Source organism: Dromiciops gliroides, chromosome 2 (genome assembly GCF_019393635.1).
Source record: "Dromiciops gliroides isolate mDroGli1 chromosome 2, mDroGli1.pri, whole genome shotgun sequence".
Taxonomy (NCBI): domain Eukaryota; kingdom Metazoa; phylum Chordata; class Mammalia; order Microbiotheria; family Microbiotheriidae; genus Dromiciops; species Dromiciops gliroides.
Window position 1 is genome coordinate 386,924,504 of NC_057862.1, and position 21,107 is coordinate 386,945,610.

The 21,107-nt window shown below is 45.9% G+C and overlaps 2 protein-coding genes across 4 annotated transcripts in view; one reads left to right on the forward strand and one right to left on the reverse strand.

Moving 5' to 3' along the window:
* Positions 1 to 5,025, forward strand: part of DDX31 (DEAD-box helicase 31) — a 91,385-nt gene extending 86,360 nt beyond the window's left edge. For all 3 annotated transcript variants that reach the window (XM_043988819.1, XM_043988817.1, XM_043988816.1), the window contains one exon: positions 4,279 to 5,025. In XM_043988819.1, the coding sequence (XP_043844754.1) occupies positions 4,279 to 4,426 (148 nt within the window). In that variant the 3' untranslated portion in view covers positions 4,427 to 5,025. The remainder of the gene's footprint in view (positions 1 to 4,278) is intronic.
* A 4,882-nt stretch (positions 5,026 to 9,907) lies between these two features.
* BARHL1 (BarH like homeobox 1) lies at positions 9,908 to 19,962 on the reverse strand. Its single transcript, XM_043980885.1, has 3 exons — positions 18,456 to 19,962; positions 13,516 to 13,738; positions 9,908 to 11,179 (listed from the first exon to the last, which is right to left on the reverse strand). The coding sequence occupies exons 1-3, from the start codon at positions 18,919 to 18,921 to the stop codon at positions 10,885 to 10,887; spliced, it is 984 nt and encodes a 327-aa protein (XP_043836820.1). The 5' UTR covers positions 18,922 to 19,962; the 3' UTR covers positions 9,908 to 10,884.
* Between the last annotated feature and the right edge of the window lie 1,145 nt (positions 19,963 to 21,107).

The following is a 21,107-nucleotide window of genomic DNA, read 5'->3' on the forward strand; positions in this document are numbered from 1 at the left end:
GCACCTAGATGGTGCAGTGGAAAGAGTGCCAGGCCTGGAATCAGAAAGATTCATCCTTGTGAATTCAAATTTGGCCTAGCTGTGTGACCCTGGGCAAGTCACTTTACGAAATTAAATGGAGGTTAAGTGACTTGCCCAAGGTCATATAGCTATAAAATGAGCTGGAGACATAAATGGCAAACCACTCCAATATCTTTGCCAAGAAAACCCCAAATAGGGTCACAAAGAGTCAGACACAACTGAAAACGACTGAACAACCAAAAAGTCACATGCATAATGAGTAGCAGCCAGAACCTGAACCCAGGTCCTTTAACTTCATTCCATACCCCCTTCCAATGCCTCTGCCCTACTACTGAAATATCCTTCAGTGCTTCATCTTGGCATGGAGGTTAAAAGCAGGTTCTCAAAAGCACTGTTGATAGTATGTTAGCTCTGGCAGAAACTATCAAGCTTAAAACATTTCAGATATGGGCCCCGTGTTGAACTGTACATCTCTCATCCAAAGATCAGCCTAAGTCGGTTTATAGAGCTTCATAACTACAGAGTAGATAAATGAAGTGATTAATTTTTTTCAGCTGTAAAAACTTGAAACTGTCCAGAAAGGTATGAGGCACTGTGTTCTGCATCAGTGCTGATGTGCCCACAGTGATGAAATCACAGGTCCTTGACTTTATATATGTATATGTGTGTATACATATATGTGTATACATGTATATGATTATATAGGCGTGTGTACATATTCATGCACATTATCTTTTTAACAGATTACATTTTATTTTCCAGCAAGAATAATCTTTCTTTCTCTTACTTCCCTTCCCCTTCTTCCATCCCCATCGAGAAAGCAAGGGAAAACAAAACCTCAGTTATAGGCATGTATAGTCAAGCAAAACAAAATCTTTCATTGGCAATATCTCTTTAAAAAAATTATCATAATCTGCACTCCAAGTCCATCATTTCTCTGTCAGGAAGGTGGGCAGTATGTTTTATCACAAGTCCTCAAGAATTGTAATTGGTTTTTGTGTTGATCAGAAACAAGGATTTCTTGGGAAACACACCACATACACATATTTGTTCATTTTGTTTTAATCAGCCAAGATCCATCATGCACATGTATAGTCGATCGAAATGAATTTCCACATTGGCATACAGATGTATTCTCACCTCACCAAAAATACATCTACATAGATACCTATTTTTTAATAATATGTGCTCAGGTAGATTAAAACCTATAGTCTCTTGGCTAAGAACGCAAATTTGCCAGCCTGCTTTTGTCTTTGGCTGAAAGTTTTGGTGGTGACACAGCCTGGGCCATTTTTGTAGGCAATTAGCGTATCAATCAGCCAGGTAATATTCTATTTATTTATTTTGCTTTAGCAGTGGCAGGAGAGATCTTTGAAGTGCAGGAGCTTATGCTGGGGAGGATATTTTGACTGATACTTTGCATATTTTGAAACCCAGGTTGTTACATTTAAAATTATACACATTGTGAACACCCTGCTTCAAACGAGGGGGAAGAAAAAGCATTCCTTCCTGTCAGAACCTTTTCACTCTGTCTGTCATATAGCCCAACTAAAAATAAACTGCAGGCGCATAGAACTGGCAGCCATCAGTTTGGAACAAGTTAAGTTCTCTTAACTGCCGGGCCTGTCTCCTACCTTTTCCAAATCACAAATCAACCCCCTTGAAACTTGGACCTCAGTCAGGTACAGAGAGGGTACACGAGCAGGGGCCCTGCCGAATGAGAAATAGCATCCCATAGAAGGAGCCCAGTGGAGTAGCAAGAGCGCTAATACAGGGAAGGGGGCGGGAGGTAGACCTGGGTTTTGGTCCCAGCTCCTCCACTAATTTACTCTGTTAACCTTCGGCAATTCATTTGACCCCTGTGTGTTCATCTGTTAAAAGGGACTGAGACTTGCTCTACCTATTTGACAGGGTTGTGATGAAAGGGAAAAGGAATAAACATTTCTATAGTGCCTACTATGTGCCCAGCACTGTGCTAAGTACTTTAGAAACATCTCATTTTATCCTCAAAACAACCCTTTGAGGTAGGTACTGTTATTATCCCCCTTTTACAGTTGGCAAAATGAAATTAAATGGAGGTTAAGTGACTTGCCCAAGGTCACATAGCTAATAAGTGTCTGAGACCAGATTTCAACTCAGGTCTTCCTGGTTCCAGATTCAGTGACTGTCCACTATGCTGCTTATAATTGCCTTTGTAAACCTAAAAGCACAATATAAATGTGAACTTATTATTATCATAAAGTCACTTCTGAATCCTTAAAAGAAAAAAAAAGCCCATTGTAGGTGTTGCCCTGAATAACTCAGTCAGGAATTTAAATAGTGTTGGAAAGGGCTACCCTCCATTTGTCAAGACATTTTACTACACCTGGTTATCTCTGGGGATTGAAAGTAATAAGAGTTTAAGATGAGGGTGTCCCGTCGTGTTGTCCCCCCCCATGGCATCATCGACTTAGGCTCCAGAGGCCATCTAGTCCAGTTTCCTCACTGTACATATGAAGAAACTGAGACCAGCTGATTTGCTGAAGGTCACACTGGAAGTATAAACATCCAAGCTGGCATTTGAACCCAGATCCTCTGACTCCTGGTCAGTAGTTTTGCCACTATAATTAATATGTTACCTTTGGTTTGATTTGGTGTTTTTGGTTGAGGACAGGAGGCAAAAAACTATGAGGACTGGAGGTAGCCATGTTAAAGATTTATAAAAGTCTCAAATGAAATGCTCTTCAGTAACATCCACAGATATGGTCTCTACTGTCATAATGAAATGAATAATAGAAGTTATCATCTGAAGATTTTCTTTTTCTTACCCTCTCTGTTCTGTTGCCTACAAATAAACAACCTTAAAATTGCTTTTTCCAGATAATTGCTTCAAATTTTCATTTGGCAGTAAATACTACTCATACTACTTTATTTGTGCTTCTGTACCCCCCCCAAAAAAATCCATCAGAACAAGGATCGATACCATATAAATTTCAGTGTACCATAATTTTGAGTCAAGTCCTCTGGAACTTAACTGCATACAGTAATAGTCTGATACAACCTAGTTTTTTAATCTTTTACAACTTATATTGCAAAGCAGGTGTCAGCTATCTCTTCTGATACCTATCTTACTTATTTAGAGGGCAAATCCAAGCATTTGTCCACTATTGTCTTCATCCTAGATTAAAAAAGAAAAAGCAGGGACAAGGGCATAATCTAGCTTCCTAAAAATATACCACATTCCCTTCATGCCTAGGGAGTTATTGTAAAAGCAGTGGTACTAACTAGGTGCCAGTGATGGCATTTCCACCATGTGTTGTGTGTTTTTAATGGTCACTACTGCTTTTGAAAATAAATCTGAAACACTTCCATATGTCTTAAGAAACATTAAATATTTCACTCTGTGGTTTATGTAATCATTTTCCCTATGTTTGATTGAACTTCTACAAATTTCCCTCTCTGATCTTCTGATCAAATGGCAAGGCTACCGTCTTTTGAAAACAGTTACTGCAGTTCAGCAGCTGAAATTGATTTTAAACCTTTGGCATTTTTCAGTGTGGATTACTGCAGAAGAGAGACCTCCCTCCAGTACCCAAGGCTTGTGTGCAGTGTTGGGAGGGCTGCAGTTGTGGCCAATATTTGAGACATAAACCAAGCTTCCCAAATGTACCCTGGGACTTGATTTTGAAGGGACCAAAAGATTAAAAAGCCCTCCCAGTCCAATGAAGAAATGCCTATTAACTAATCTATTCAGCCATCTAGACCACAGAAAGGTCTGTTCGAAACACCAGTCAGCCGTCTTCACTGTCTCGGGAGAGCTGGAGTCCTCCTTATTACCATCTGTGGATTGCTAGCAGTGAGGGACGATTATTTTTTAACAGAGTTGGGGTTACTGTGGTTGCTATTAAAGTGTTTTTATTACTGAATGTTGTTGAGTTTTAGGGTGGGCTTTTTTTTCCTTTGGCAAACTGCTGTATCATACACCTCATTTGCCATCAGCCTGTGTTCCTTTTTTTCCATGAAAACAACAGTACAGAACAAAGCCTCACTTTTAAAAATGCCATGATATTTTGCCACCGTTATGAAAATCTGTCAGCGCCGTATCTAATCTTCTGGTACAGAGAATATCAAAACAAGCACAATTGAAGGGATTGTACTTCTGTTAATACAAAAATGTCAGTTTCACAGCCTCAGAACCAGCCGCCATCAGCCTATCTTGGAATGAAAAAAATATATAAAGTTTCTTTTCTCCCCCTCCCTACTTTTACTCTTCCCTAGGCCTGACCTTCATAAGAAGACCCAGAGTAAACACCGTCTTGCTGAAATCTTGCGTTCAGAATACTCAAGTGGGATGGAAGCTGGCGACACCAAGGTCAAAAAGCAAAACAAACATGGAAAACCCAGCAACCACACACCGCAGAGCTGAGTTGGAACTCCCAACCTTTGCTGTGGGGGGGGGAAGGAAAAGAAAATCAGTGGAAAAGCTCACAAAGATGTTCTGTGGGCCAGTGAGACTTAGCTAAGACGTCTCAAAAACGGCCTCTGTACATAGTACTGAGCCTCAAGATGGATCCTGGAAGTTCTGAATTGGTAAATGTGTTCTATTTTTGTCAGAGGAACCCTTTTAAAAATGAGCATGTTTCTCTTTTCCTGCATACCAAATTTCAAAACATTATGATTGAAACCACAGCCATGATCTTGTGTGTGGAGATAGAAACCAAGAGAAGTAACATCACATGACTAATTAGCTAATTAGTTGATATTTCTATTCATTCCATTGACGCTGGAAGCTGATCAGTCCTTTAAGTGAGCAGTAGTAAAAATGAAAGACAAAAGAACTCCATCCTAAGTCACTGAACACTTCTGGACATGCCAAACAATAAAAGCCTACAATGACACAGGCCAGTCTATAAAGCATATTAACCCTGCTGTCACATACCAGTGTTTTGGCTGAGTTCTACTGTTTTATTTTTGTACTGTTTGATACCTTTGGTCTTATTTATAAAGAACAATTTGTAACACGAAGAGCAACTTTCTGACTTTGGACATGTCTCATCCCTTCTCTGGGCTGCATTTTCCTCATCCATCAAGTGAGGGGTTAAGATTTGTTGATTCCTAAGGTCTCTTTGAACTTTCAAAGCGTGATTCTGTGAAATGGGTGTGTATAAGAGAGAGGTTTTATTTCTCAAAATTCCCTTTTCTGGTGCATGCATGAAGTGGGCTGTAAGAAGCTCTATAAATCATTTTGTAAAAGTGATCAGAAATAGAACAGTGTTGGGGCATACCCTGAGCCTCCTTATTTTCTCTAAATGTGTTGCTGTAAATACAATGTTACTTTTCTACACTCCTCGAATTATTCACTCCTCTGTGTTCCTCAGAAGAGGTTAGTCTTTCAGGGCTAATTGATTTACTGTTGTCTTTTTACTATTTGCCTTTGAAGTCAAAAGGCACCAGTGCCCCTGTGTTTTTCTTCCCAGTGAAACCCAACAAGGTTCCACCAGGGGCCTGGGCTTTTTTGTGTTGTGACCTGGGGCACAGCTTCCCCATTGGGTCTGGCTGCAGGTCTGGAAAGAGCCCCTTTTCCCCCTCGAGAAGTATTGATTTCCCAATAAATGTAATATTTACACACAGGAAATGCTAGAGAAGGCCACAAGAGAAAGGGCTACAAATCAAAGCTCTTTCCTTCATGTTGAAGAGCACTGTGCAGCAGCTTGACTTGGGCATTTCCTGGTCATCCTCTGTGGCTACCAAGTGACCGTGTCTAGATTTTCTGTGACAAAATTCTGAGATATCCTAAAGGAAATGCCGTATTTGAATTCATTAACTGACCAGTAGAGTAATGTCAGCCTGGAGAAGATTCACATTTACCAAGTGATAAAGGGGAAGAGTGTGAAGTCTTCCCTCTCTGATGGTGGGCAATCAGATTCAAGGCAAATGTCATCTAGAACACCACAATAGAAATGACTCAGAGTAGGTAAGGGAGAGGGTGAGCCTAGTAAAAATTGATCTTCTGCATGAGGAAAAATATGACCTTCTCAGAGTCAGCTGTCACATATGAATTAATAGGGACTGTTGGTGAAGTTTATAACAATAATAATAAAAAAAAAACCTGCAGCACATGTCAAAAATGACTTTGGACAAGTCTGCCACCCTCTCTTTCATTTTGATGCGTAATAGTTCAAATGATTTGGATGAGAAAAGAAGGGATCAAACTTTTTATAGACAAAACCCAGCTGTGTGGGAAATAGGATTAATGCCAGCGATTGGGGGGTGATCAAAGGCAAAGACCTACATATTTTTTCAAGTTTTCATTTCATTAAAGGATGAATAATCATAAGGTTATTCTGCATTCCTGGAGTAAAAAATGCTATAACTATGCAAAGGGTATATTTGTATATCATTATGTGTATATATACATATCTTCAAACTACAAACCCCAACTTACTTTGAAAATAATGGCCTAAACGTTTCATCTCACATTAAGATGATGCCTGGGCATATTTCTGAGCAGAATCAATATCTGACACCCCTCCCCACCCAGTTAATAAAGAAACAAGGCTTTAGCAGATTTAAGGTTAATATTATCTGAGTTGGAATAACCTTAAAAATAAATCTTTCTCTTATTATAGCTCATGAAAGATTATACATTTCAGACATCAATTAGGCAAAGCCTTTGCCTAATTCCACTGTACATATTCTAATTTTGTGTGCATTTTTAATCATCTATTTTCTCATTCCCCAAACTTGTCTCTTTCATTCTCTACTGTGCTCCTGTTTCTCATATTTAAAGACTCACAGAAGTTGGGCATTTAAGGAACTGTTACAACCTACAGTTCTTTTCCCTAGTGGATTATATAGAATTCCTTTCCTGGTTCCCAAACATCTTCGTATTTGCAACCTCTAATGGTTGCAAATCTTCAGAAGGGACCCTCATTTCTCATGCAGTGAAGGGCAAAGAACCTTTGGCAAAATAGGTGCCTGTGTGTGATCTAATTAAGTCAGTGCTGATGTAATGCAAACAGCAGACAGACTTCCATTCCTATAGAACCAAGTTCAGACTAAACCTCAGCAAAAGAAAAATTTCCACAAAACCCAGTGGGTTCCTTTGAATTTTGTTAGGGAGCTGGTGCAATGTTGAAGGAGAGTCTTTTAGTCAGGTGAGTGGAAAATGGCCAATGTCTCCGATTTCTAGATTTTAGTTCCTTTACATGTAATCAATGAAAATCATTAAGGTCCCAGTTTTTATTTCTCAAAGATAGAAAAATTAGACTCTTTCCCTCCACAAAAAAAAAAAATTGGTGTCTATTTGGTTTGGAGATATCACATCATATTCTTTCTGGGAAGGCAGGTTTATCCCCTCTAGCAAAAGTTGCTTTAAGAGCCTTACACTTTTTCTGCCATTGCTGTTGAGGTGTGGGAGAGGATTTAGGCCCAGGTCATTTAAAGTCAGCTTGACAGTTTGGAGTAACTTGAAAGTCCATTTGACTTTCCCCCAAATGTCCACAGGAGCTTTTCCTTCATAGACTGTTTCTAGCAGAGGATTCAAACTAACTTGAAATGTTACACCTTCCATGCAAAGGACCACAAGGCGCATGTATCTCTGGGGGTGTCTGTGTGTTGCAAAGAGAGGACTGGGGAAAAGGTGGGCCTTTTTAGGAGTTATCCTTTTTCAGGACCTTCTCCAGAGGCTCCCTCAGCCTCCTCTTATGCATCTGAAATCACCCAGCACCAGGGTCCAGAACCCAGGAGAAACCAAAGTGAGCCTTTTAAATACATGGAAGTTTAAAAAAAAAAAACAACAAAAGCCCCCACAAAACCCCTGCTTTACCATAATGGTTGTAAAGTTATTGCAGATGGGAACTGGCAGGACAATTTTAAATATTGTAATTATAAACTTGTCGGGAAGCCTTGTTCTTCATTAATGTAAGATATGAAATCGCCTCTAAGGTACAAGGACAATTAAATAGTTGAGAATATGTCTGTGATTTACACTGCTGCTGTGTAAATGTAAAGATGGTTGCTCTATTCTATCTCCTTCACTTTCACAAAATGAAAAGCACACCAGTGCAAGTTGTCCTTTGATAGATTTTTAATATGATTTTAAAGAGTTTTGTTTGGTCTCATTCTTATTCAATGAGATTAATTTAAAGCACTTATCCCCTGGGTTTAAGTCAATCCATGTAGGATTTGGACTGGGTTTGTTGCATGGGGGGGTTTTGTTTGCAGGAGGCTATGAGAGACTCCTTTCCCACTTCATTAACCCTGAGTTGGGGACAATCCCCCCATCACCCCCACCACATCCAGAGTCGGGGATTTACCAACCCCCATTCACATGCAAAAGAAGCCGAATGCAAAAGGGCTGTCTTGACTTAATTAGCTGCTGTGCATTTTGCAAAATTATAATAATACCCTCACCATCCCAGGGAAGAAAGAGGGGTGTGGGGTGTGTGTGTGTGTGTGTGTGTGTGTGTGTGTGTGTGTGTGTGTGAGAGAGAGAGAGAGAGAGAGAGAGAGAGTGGGGGTAGGAAACAGTTGCAGACCAGGACCTGGCTCTGGTTTTAATGAGGGTCTGTATACTACAGTTTCCCCCCACCCCTCACTCCCCTCCAAAGCAGTTTTTCATCTCCCAGATCTTTCCTGTCAACAAAACTGGAAGGGTCTCTGGTTATTGTTCCACTGAAAGGCGATTCCCAGCCCTGTATATTTCTCCTTTCTTAGAGTCTGATGCCTCCCCCCCACCCTTAGTATTTTGAGGGTCAGGGAGGCTGCAGGTTGAATGCTGGACAGTGGATGGAGAGAAGGAAGGGCGGGGGGGGGGGGAGTTTGGTCCACTAAGAGCACCTGCTACCTCCCCTGAGATGGGAATGATTTTCCCCTGAATGTGGGCACAGCCTGGAGTCTGGCTCGAGGTTTAAATCCAACCCCCTTGGGATTCTGGCGTTGGGGTGAGGCAGAAGCTAGTGGGGAGGGCAAGAAAGAATTGCCACCCCTCCTTCTTATCCCAAACGTGACCCCAAGGGTAAATGGGAAGTGTGAAGGGAACGGGGTCGGTGAAGCATTGCTAAGGTGCCTCAGATTTAGCTGAACGGAGTTGGAGATCTGTCTTTGAATTCTCCCGGGTACCTGGAAGGTGCCAGACTGAGCCCGGGCTAGGAATAGTTTAGCCTGCTTGGTCCTCAGGCCCGGCTCGGCTCCACCCCGGGGCTGACAGGGTAGGACCAGGAAGGGAATGACCCGGGCGGGGAGGGGTTGATAGTGGGCAACGGGTGCCGGGGGGGGGGGCGAAGTGGGCTCCGCCTCGGCGCCCATCTGTCGTTCCCCGCGCCCGTCGGGTCCCGGTCACCAGCTGCCGGCGCATGGTCCCGGACAGATGAGCTCACTTGCGGAGAGAGAATAGCAGCCCCGCGCTCTGCAGAGCGAGCGCCCGGACAGTGACCCCCTTCTCTTCCCGTCTCTCCTTCCCCACCCCCTCCTCCCTCTTTACCTCCTCTTCCAGTCCTGGCCCTCTGGACCTCTACCTTCTTGGGACTAGGGCCCCAAGTACCAGGGATGTAGGAAAGGAAAGCAGTCTGGGATTGGCGAGGGAAGGGTTGTAAGGAGAAGAAACCTGGTGAATGGCTCGAAGGGGAATAAAGTGGGGAAAGGGAAGAGGGGAGCGGAAAAGAAAAAGAAGGGAAAAGGCCAAGAAAATAGAGAGATGGGAATAGAATGGGAAAAAGAGAAAGAGGAAATATTTTGTTGATGGGGTGGGGGAGAGGATGGAAGGGTGAGGGGGAAAAGGGTGAAAGTAAGAGGGCATTAGTTTTGGGCTGGGAGAAGGGAGAGGTCAAAATGTAAAGAGCGTAAGAGCAAAGGGCAGAGTACGAGGCGAAGACGAAGCGTGCACATAAGCAGGCTTGTGCATTTGTAAGAAGTTTATTTCGACATTTAAAAAAGAGAGTGCGCGAGCCCAAGGGACCTGGCTGGCCCAGGGGCCCGGGCTGGAGGTTGGGGGCTGTATAAGCAAGTCTCCTTGGCCCCTTCCTGCCACGCCCGGGAGCGGGGAGGGCGCAGGCTACAGACTCACAAATTCACGGACACGGTCACGGGCTCATGGGTCACGAATAAATAACTTCATATACACTTTACACGCGGTATGTACAGCTCGGCCCGGCCCGATCAGCCTCTCCTCTGGGCCCGGCCGGGCTCCCGCTGGGGGAGAGGGAGAGGAGAGGGGAAGGGGGCGTCACTGTACAAGCAGCAGTCCGCGTTTTCCTCCCTGCCCTCCCCACTCTGCAGGGTGCGGGGAGGGAGGGGCAAATATACAGCAGGAAGCCTGGAGCAAAGGGAACAGGACAGAGCGAGCTGCTCATGGTTCCTTCATCCACCCATCCACCCACCCACCCAGACTGGGAGAAAGGCAGGGAGAGGAGACGCCTTACGGGTCAAATTCCCCGGAAGTTAAGGAGCAAGTTGGGCGGGGGCAGAATGGAGAGCTGTGGGAGAAAATGTATGCACAGAGCCAGATACAACCCGGCTAGGGCAAACTGACCCCATCCTCGGCTGGCTTAAGTGAAGCAGGGAGGCTGATAAGAGTTGGGGGGCGAAGTGGGAATCAGCCACTGGCCCTTGGAGTATTGACCTTTGGCCCTTTGTGGGGAGCTGTTCTGGAGCGATGAGGGGATTGGGAGAGTTTATGCTCTTGGCAGGGAGGATTTTCAACACCCATTCCTCCAAGAGAAGGCTCTGGGTGAAGGATGTCTCCCCTCCGGGCGCGCAGTGGATTCTGCTCTCCCTTGCCTCCTCACTCTCAGTATCAATGAACTGAGGTGAGGGTGGGGGCTGCGCGGCCCGCGCGGAGAGGGAGAACTAGCGCCCGGGGTGGCTAAGGCTGGGGACTGAGGCTCACCGGGGCTGTGCCGCTCGCGGGAGAACGCCTGCGAGAGGGGGCAGGGGAGGGGGCGGCTCGCTGGCTCCCTGGAGTCCGTGGATAAGGATGCGGGGCACCAGAGGTCTCTGAAGTGCGGGCGGAGGAGCGCTGGGGCCCCGGTACAAGTAGAGGGCTGCGCCAGGGTCCAGATTGGAAACCAGGCTCTGCGGGTAGAAATAAGGCGACGGGAACATCCGTTGCAGCGCTGAGTAATTGCCTGCCTCTGCCAACAGCTCCAACCCCACAGCCGTCTGACGCTTCCATTTGGTTCTGGGGATGGAAACAGATACAGCGTCGGATAAGGGAGGTGGGCGCCTGGACGCCAACTCCTGGATCCGGCTCAATCAGCCCCAGCTATCCCCGTCCAAAAATTCGGAACTGGCAGTGGAGATGGATCAGGATATACACCCAGTGAGATCAATTGACCTCTCATTGGGAGACAAACTGGACTGGAGGAGCAGAGGAGGAGTTGAGCATGGGCATGAAAAAGACAGGGGGAAAGAAATAAATAAGGAGGTGAGAGAAGAGCTGAGAGAACAGAGGACAGGGAAAGGTCAATAAAGGAAGGGAAATTCCGAGGCTGGTCTCAGTTGTCTGAACGGAGAGACAGAGGGAGAACAGGAGGGAGAACGCGGGGGAGGGGAGGGGGAGAGATGGCGTCAAGATGAAGATAACGCCCTTATTATTATACCCTCTTGGTCTGAGATGGACTTGCTCCCGAACAGCAGTGCAGGCAATATTTACAAGAACGGTAATGATGATAATGATGATAACGATGCAAATAATCATATAGCACCCACATGAACAGAACTCAAAACTAACTCCAAGGAGCTTCCTGCTCCAGCGAAATTCCATCCGAGTCCCACAATTACTCTGGGGAGAGGGGCAATGAGGAATGAGGGACGAGGCGTCTCAATTGCCTGATTTCCAAACCAAGGTTTGGGAGTCAAGATCCCGGCCTGCCTCCCCTGTAAGGGAGAGTAAGGCAGGGTGGGAGAAGGGGACGGGAGCCAGGAGCCCAGTATCTTCACCTTTTAACAGTACCAACAACCCAGGGCTTTGGGGCATATTTGGGGCTTGCAGGTTTGAGTGATGCCTCACTAGCCAAAGAGTTAAAGACTCTGAGTTAACCAGAGGAACTCTATGCCTACTTGTCCATCTGCTTCTTGGGGAAACGGAAGTAGAAGGAGGTGGGGAACGGAAATCTGCTAGCCCCAAGCCTCTTAACAAGGTCAGGGACTTCTTGAGCCCTGAGCTTCTTGTCAGGCAGAACGGGAGTTCGGGGGCCGTAAGTTGGGGATGCCCTCTGTGACTGTGCGAGACCCAGGGTCCTTCAGCTGGAGCTGGAGCATCAATCCGAGATCTGTTCTTGGGCCCTCGTGGTCTGGGGCTCAAGGAGCACCAACCCAATTTCCCTCCCTGAATTATTCATCATCATCATAATTGTGTAATTACTGTAACCGCCCTTAATTATTGATGCCCAGCGCAGTAATCGGTATTTATTATTAATAGGTCTATGTGTTATTCGGCTTGTTTAGGGAAAGCGCTTTTCGGCTCTTAGGTCATCTGTAATACACCCCAAAGAAAGTACCGATTTGTTTTTGCACCTTTTTCCACAGGAGCGCAAAGTGTTTCTTTGCTAAGGATAGTGTTTAATTCTCCTCCTCCCTGGAGAAACAGGCCTAAATCGGTGGTGTGTTGTCCACCAGTGCGCAGCGGGAACTAAGATGTGAGCCCAGGCCTTAGGAATCAGATCCGAGTTTTAGCTCCTTCTCTTCCTAGAGTCTTGTAGAAGACCGATTTCGAACAGGCGCGCCTTTACTTTACTCTGTGCTGCGCTCAGTCTTGATTCCTGCTCTGACCTCTTCTTTTCTCTCCTCTCTAATCTGAGTTTACTTCAGTCCTGCTCTGTGTCCCGAGTACATGACACGGGATGGACAGCTCACTAATTTTCACTCCAAGATTGAGACCAAGGGTCAGAGGGGTCAACCTACAGACCCTCCCAACACTGGCAAACTCCAGTTCCCCAGTGACTAGGGAGAGGTTCAGGTGCCTTGGCACAGCAGAGCTGACTGCTGACTGTAAGGCCATGGGGACCAGATTGAGAGGGAGGAGAAAAGTAGAAAGGGTAGGGATGGGGATGGAGGGAGAGCATATGGGTAGGTCTGGTTGCCTACTTTATTGTGTGTGTGTGTGTGTGTGTGTGTGTGTGTGTGTGTGTGTGTGTGTGTGCGCGCGCGCGCTCGTGTGTGTGTTTTACTTCTCTTTGTGGTGTATGGCAACTGCGATTGTGTTGTGTCAGAGTTTATGTGTTGTGTAGTCTAGTCTGTAATGCCTCTGCTCTTATTCAGGTCCTAGCTTTGGGGGATAATAGTGATTGAATCATAGATTTGAGCTGGAGGTTGTATGTTGTGTCAGTGTGTTCGTGGGCTTTGTCTGTATGTATTGTGTGGGGTCCTGTGCTGTGTAAGTTTTGTCTCTAGGATGGAGTGGATTGATGAAGGGTGGGTTGCAGGCAAGTGTTGGCTTTCACAGCACCCTCCCCAATCCCAGGCCCGGGAAGGTTTCTGTCCAACTCCCCTTTGGGGGCCTCCCAGGATCCTCACCTGCGATTCTGGTACCAGGTCTTGACCTGCGTGTCAGTGAGGTTAAGCGAGGCGGCCAGCTCCATGCGATCCTGCACGCTCAAGTATTTCTGCCTCTCGAAGCTGCGCTCCAGCTGCGCCAACTGATGGTCCGTAAAAGCAGTGCGAGCTTTACGCGGCTTCTTCAGGCGAACAGGGGGACTGTCCCGGGAGCTGGAGATTTCTCGGTCGCCTTCTTCTTTCACTGGGGTAAAAAATCAAGGGGGTCAAGACAGCTCTACAAGATCTGACAACTAGTTACTCAAATTCTCATCCCTTTCCTGGAAACCCAGTTTCTCCCTGCTTGAGTCAAAAGCTAACCCAAGATAAGTTACCCAAACTTCGTTGCCCAGTTGTCTTTGTGCTTCCTAGGATAATTTCATAAGTTGTTGATTGGTTTGCAAATATTACTTCAAAAGCTTGTTTTTCCCCCGCCCGTAAGAAATCCATACTTAGGCTGGGTTGGTCCCTTACTCTTCTAGCTAGGGTTATCTGAGTTAGGGTTTCCACAACAAAGATAGAAAAAAGACAAGGTTGAAACTGGGGGAAAGAAAAGGGAGCGAAACCTTGGGAAAAGTTCTTTATAACTTTCAGATTTCAATGACCTCAACGTCCTTCCTTTCTTTCCATTCACCTAGGGAGTGTGTGTATATGTGAGAGTGGAAGAGGGAGGGGTTCTCCAGAACATAGTCCACTCTGTCCCCCTGTTCCTCTTACTCTGGGGTGGGGGTGGAGGTACATTAAGCAAAGGAGAAGATCTCAAGTGAGGAAAGTGGAGGGGGGGGGAGTCTGAATTAAAACAGATGTGCATATGAACTCACAGCGAGAGTGTTCTCTTTCCTACCAACCCTCTGGACCCACAGGATCGGTTGTGGCTCAGAGGGTCAGGGAAGCGAAATGTTCTCCCTCCTTCCCACCCGCCCCCGTGGGGAAAAGGATCATAAGATCATAGGATCATGTGCATAAAGGGCTGTGTGATGCCGAATTAAAGAGTGAATCAGAAAATAGGGCCGACACCTAAAGGGCGAATTTCTTATCCTAATTCTATATAAGACCATATCCTGCTCAGAACTCTGTACCCTAGAGCAGCATACACAGAGGTTTCTGTCTTTGGCGATCACATATCACACCACACGCAAATTATAAATTAAAAATAGAATGTACTCTAAGGTTTGAGGCAAGAAATAAACAGCTATCATATTAAAGTGTAGATTGATGATCATCTCCAATATATTTTTAGTTTGGTGCTTACAAATGCATATAGAATATATCAGAACTGGAAGGGATCTTAGAAACCATCTAGTTTAATGCCCTCATTCTACAGAAGAAGAAACTGAGGTCCGACATGGATTAGTAATCATTTGTGTTATGTGAATATATGTATATAATATGTGTACGTATAGAAATATTTTGGCTACGAATAGGTGTTCATGTTTTATATATAAATAGGTACATTTATATTGAATGTTATGTACAGTAAAATAAATTGCATATAAGCATATAAGTTGTATTATGTATGTATATATAATATACCAGAAACAATTAGTGATATTTATGGCATTAGTAAGCATATTGACATAAAAATGTGGTATATGGAGTACCTATTTACAGTACCCCACAAACACCTGTCTCTTTCCTCTCTAACCCGAGGGTGCTATCAGATATTTCATTGCATTACAACAGGGATGGTCTACACCCTAAAACTAAATTCTCTCTCATTCTCTCTCATTCTCTCTCTCTCTCTCTCTCTCTCTCTCTCTCTCCCTCTCTCTCTCTGTCTGTCTGTCTGTCTCTCTCTGTCTGTCTCTCTCTCTTTCTCTCTTATTCCCTCTCTCATCCTCTAAAGCGATTAGGTAACCAAAACGGTCCCTTTCCATAAATTGTCGGGGAAGGTAGAGGAACAACAATCCCTGTGTTCAGTCTTTTACGGTGAATTTCATTGTGAACTGCTTTAGTGGTGACAGGGCTTGAGTGGAATACGAGTTGATTTCTCTCTGTAGGGAACAATAATCCGGTTAATTGAGCCGCTAGGGAGCAAAACTCCTCAACTGGAAAGACAGTGGCTCCCAGCCCGGGACAGGGCCCGGGCTCAGCGCGGAACTGAGGAAAGCTAGGGGAAGCTAGCTGAGTTCCTGGGAATGAGAGGCTGGGAGCTGGTGAGAGAAATCAGGAAGAAAGAGGGCAAGTACTTAAGCTATGTCTACTTGAGCGAAGGGAAATGAAGAGCTGAGGCAATTTTCCGGATACTTTCAGAGCCAAACTTAATATTCCGGAGGAAGAGGGTGATTTCCACTTGATCCAGATTGACTGTCGAATCATACGGCTGGTTACTTCTGTACTCCAGTGAGATCTTCACCCAGGGTTTAGGCGAGTGTGTGTGTAATGTTAGGAGGAAAGGCCGGTTGAAGTTTAGGGTGGCACTTTGCAAGTCTTCCTGCCTGTTTGGCGACTTCAGACTTGGAATGCAGGGGAGCTGGCTTTGAAAAGGGACTCAAAACCGCAGGAAATATTCTCACATTAGTCGCCTTTCTTTTTCCATGGCATTTTCAAGGAATTCGTAGCCAGGAGCAGTAGCCTAACCCGACCTGGAGCCGGCCTTTTGTTCCGAGACGGGGAGAAGAGGACTCCCCAGCTGAAAAACGGACGCCGTACTTGTCTCTACAGCTGGATCACGTAGAATTACCCGGCAGCTTCACACAAATATCCATACCTTAGAGATCTATTTCCTCTCCTTTAAAAATTGCTTCTAGTTACACAGCAAGGGGGACTACGGGAAAACCTAGGGAACCTCCGTGATTTTTTTCCCTGCCGGCTGGCCTACAAAGGAAACCTCTCTTAACAGTATAAATACATTTCGTCTCCTTCGTAGGTTGGGTATGCATTTTATAATTTGTGTTTCTGTCGATCTGTCTGTCTCCGTTATCAGAAACTTCCTTCACTAGACAGGAAACAGCAGCCGAGTTGTGGTCACTGTTTGCTTCCTTTTCCTTTTGGAGTTCCAGTCCCCAGGATTTTCCATCTGAGCCTTCACTTCTCTTCTGGGCTTGACTTACAAGTACTCAATAATTTTTTGGAATTGAGTGTGTATATATCTATTATACATTTTATATCTGGTAAGCACAGCTTCATCACCCTTATGAAAGAGAGTGAGGCTATTATAATTTTCAGAATCAATTCTCATCTAATTTCGGCAAGAGTGCTAAAGAAAGAAATTGGATGAGCTACATAATGCTTCATGTTTTAACTCTTCCCCCCTATACACTCATACACGTAGAGGACAGGAGATTTTGTCCTTATCCTGAAGTCTGGAATTGGACATAAACATCTGCATTAGGCCAGCCCTCTTTCTCTAAGGCCAGTTTTAGTAGCTCTGAAAACAGTTCTTTGACAAGAATGGAACTGGGCAGAGGACAAATAGGGAAGCTTTTCCCGTTTGTTACATTCCTTGAGAGACTCCCTACCTGGTAGTTCTTGCCCATCTCATTTGCTTCTTTGCTCCTCCAAACCCCTGTTTACACTTCCCAGTCCTGGAGGAACTGCCTGGTGGTTCTTCTTTGGGAAGGGATTTGGGGATAGGGTCATTGGAGGAGTTTATCTTGATAAAGGGTTCTGGACGGATAGCCTCATTTCTTAAAAAAAACAAAACAAACGATTTCTCCTCTCCCAAAGCCCTGGATGCAAAGGTGAACACATTTTTATGTATGTGCAAGCCTATAGTAGAGATTTAGGATAGGAGGACAGATATGTGGATTCCAAAGAAAATAATGGGAACTTTATAAGGAAATTCCATCCTGAAGAAAGGGATACTGAAATTAATTCTGAAGTGAAATGGGAGCTCCTTGCCGCCCACACCTTCAACACAGTTAACCAGCGGGAAGGGAACACGGGTCCTTCTCCGCAGTAGACGCCTGAGGCTCCTCTTGCCATTTTCCAGGGTCTCGTAGAAAGAAATTAGAGCCTCTTGCTGGAGCCCACGTAGTTGAAAGGTTATGAGGAAGAAGAGGAGAAACCAATCATAAAAAACTTTCCCTTCTTCCTTTTTCGCTGCCCTTGCCTTCCCTCTCCTCATTCAGCTCCCCGTTAGGTGAAAGGGAGGAATAAATTAACCAAGAAAAGAACGAAAGTTAGGAGACTGACTCAGGAGGGAGTAAGGAAGGCAGGTGAGATAGTTAGACCGAAACCGAAGGACCGCCTGTCTCTCCGAAGCCCCTGAATTCAATGTTCAGGTCCATTTACAATCAAATTCATTAGGAAATGCTTGCTTGTCCTCTTAGGATTTCCCGTCACCCGGGCCCTCTGACTCCTACCCCACTATCAAGGTTCCCCCCATCCTACCCCACCCTGCTGCTGACACATTTCTTTGAACTTTTGTGTTTCTGCTTGAATCCCTCTGTCCTCTGATGGGCAGGGACCGGGCAAGTAGAGAAACTCAATACCTATTTAGAAATGTAGACAAAAGGTGGAGAATCCCTGACCTTACCTGGCCTCAGTGGAAATTCTGGTGTGGACAAAGCCTACCAGAAACTCATTTCTGGCTTCAAATGGGGACATTTAAATCAAACCCGTAGGTCCCCTAACTGTCTCATCGAGGATGATTTTTTAGTCCTGGGAAGGGACCAAAAAAGCTTTCTCAGGGTCAAATATTTCAGAAGTACTCCTGACTGTTTTATAAGTTTGCTTCCTCGCCCCGCTAAAAGCTTGATCTGATTCCGCTCTCTACTCCCCATTTCCCCTCGTTCAGATTTTCTCTATGGGACAGGCAAAGAGCTTCGGAAAGATGCCATCCAAATGATCAAGTGTCTAGGCTTGTCTTTTAAGGAGATTGGAGAGGGTGCCCAGCTTGAGAATGGTTGTTTACAAGACTTTGTGACTCCAGTTCCCTCCTCCCCCATACCTTTACCTCCTCACCCTTTACTTCTTACCTTTATACTCCGAATCAGAAGAAGAGTTGCTTCCGCCTTTGTCCAGTTTATCTCTAAAGTCCTCTCCAGGCTTGGCCGAGAGACGGCCCCCGGGCTCCTGGGCTGCGGGCTGCCCGTTGCTGGAGTAGGGTGCGCAGGCGGCCAACGGTTTGCAGTCGGCAAGTATGTCCCTGATCAGGAAGGAGGAGGTCACGGAGCGGGATTGGGACGGAGCTGACAGCTGCCCGGGCTGCAGGTGGGAATCTAAACCCTGGCCAGATCCTCCACCCGGCCGTGGTGCTCCTGTCTCCAGACAGTCCCTTCTTGGCGAAGCAGGAGATGAGCATCCGCTGCTGCCTTCCGATCGGGGGCTCAGCTCCAGGGGTGAGCGGCAGTCCCCGATCAGGGGGTCCCCCTTGGGAAGGGCGGGGCTGCCTGCTCTGTGAGAGAGGATGGAGTCGATCCCAAATCCATTGGAGCCTTCCATATCCAAGCCGCTTCCTTTCCTCCCCAGAACCTCCCCACCCACCCACCAACCCCAGCAGCCACCGCCCCTGCCCCTAGCTGAGGGCTGGCATGGGGCAGGCGGGCAGGGAGCTGGCGGGCACCTTGGACCGAGTTCAGCCTTGGGGGAGCCGGGGAGCTCTGGGCCAAACGCCTTTGCGCATTAGATCCACAAGGGCTCAGCTCTTCTGCAGCATCTCGAAGAGCTGCGGTGCCTGAGGGGGGGTAGTGGGAGTGTCGGGGAGGGAAAACTGGGGATAGGGAGGGAGAAAGCGTCAAGTTTTGGGGGACAGAAGGGAAAGTTTCCGGCCTAGGTTTCCCTTTGGCAAAAAGAAAAGTGAGTAAATAAAATCTAAATAGAATAAAGGTTTGCAAAAGAAAGAAAGAAAGAAAAGAATAATAATTAAAAAGTAGTGCAATCAAAGCCTTCTTCCTGATGAATACTTCACAATGAGCGGCTAGTCAGCACCACGGACAGCAGTATGTCCCTGGCGCCCAGGCTTCCAGCCGGTAAGGAGGAGCGCACCTGACGGCATCAGAACCTTGGACAGCAACAGAGCTCAAGACGCAAGCTGCTCCACCTGGCCCACCGGCTCCTACTTCCTCCGCTTCCGCAGCCCTGGGTGAAACGTTTCAGCACCTTGGACAGAGGTTCTGGCAAATCCGGGCCTCTCGATTGCTCTCACAGTTCCTCCGTATGCGGTACGCCTCCCCCCCTTCTTTTAAAAAATGAACTTGAGTCACTTTTTCTTTGGCGTTAGGTTTTTTTGGGTGTAGTTTTTTTTCGTTTTGTTGTTTTTTTGTGTGTTTTTTTTAAAGGGGGGACTCACCCACGTGTCCCCAGAGCGGTGGCGCTGATTGGTTCCGGGTGATTTTGGGGGTGATGTCACGGTTTCGCAAGAAGGAGCCTGATCCCCTTTCAGCTTGATTAAAAGAGACACTGAATTAATTACAGTCCAGACCCAACTGTTTACCGGCGATTTCCACACGGTTTGCTTTCATTAGGCCGCTGATGAAGCTTTTAATGAGGGGTGATTAGCCAAGGGGGGTAAGGGCTGGTGTGTGAGGGAATATGAGGCTGCTGCTGGTGGGCTTGGGTTATGGGTTTTTTTGGGTAAGTTTTCTCCGATCCTTTCCCACAGTTTACCAAATCACTAGTTTATCAAGCTTTCGTTGGTTCTGGTTCTCTTTTCTCTTCTGTTCTGTTTTCTTCTTCTTCTTCTCTTCTTCTTCTTCTTCTTCTTCTTCTTCTTCTTCCTTCCTTCCTTCCTTCCTTCCTTCCTTCCTTCCTTCCTTCCTTCCTTCCTTCCTTCCTTCCTTCCTTCCTTCCTTCCTTCCTTCCTTCCTTCCTTCCTTCCTTCCTTCCTTCCTTCTCTCTCTCTCACCTAAGAGAAGTAGCAGTAGGCACTGTTGAGCTGTTTGGGTTCAGAGCTCCTTTCCCAGTAAGGGAAAAAAAGTTCTTAAGAAAAAAGTTTGTATTCTTCACCTGCTCCCCATTCAGCCCATAGTTGTTTAATCGTTTCTTGTTTTACGTACCATAGTTCCGCTCTTTCTTTCCTTTAGTGCAGTGGTAGACAGGAGATCGGTCTTAACAAAAGCTCAGTTTCTTCTGTTCCGGGTGGCAGTAGTGAGGGGTTCTTCACATCCAGAAGTGGGGTTATGGGGTAAAGGGATCTGGGTGTTCCCGATTTCGGGGAGCCTAAGAAAGTGTCGGCTGAAGGAAGGAGAAAAGTTAAATAGATAAAAGAGGTGGAACCCCCCAACCCCACCTCGCCCGACCTCTAAGCCACACTCCCCAGAGTCCGCTCGTGCTTTTGTCCCCCCGAATATGAGAAACCAGAAGAGGAGGAGGGTCTGTGCATCTTCGTTATAAAGCCCAGAGCCGTAACTCAACCAAAGAACACTCTTTATAAGGTATCATCGTAGGAAACGGGGTCTTTTCGATGTGTCCCAATCTCCTCGTCATATACACTTTTTTTTTCCAATGGTTGGTTGCGGGAGGGATGGGGGTGGAGGGGTGGCAGTTGGAAACACGAAGTGAGAGCCCCTTTTGTCTCCTCCCTGAGGAAATGTGACCTGAGTTCGGAGCAGTGTCGAAGGCAGAAGGTTGATTTGTAGCTGCTGGGGCCCCAAAGCTGTCCCCTAGCCTGATATCTGAGAAACTGGCAG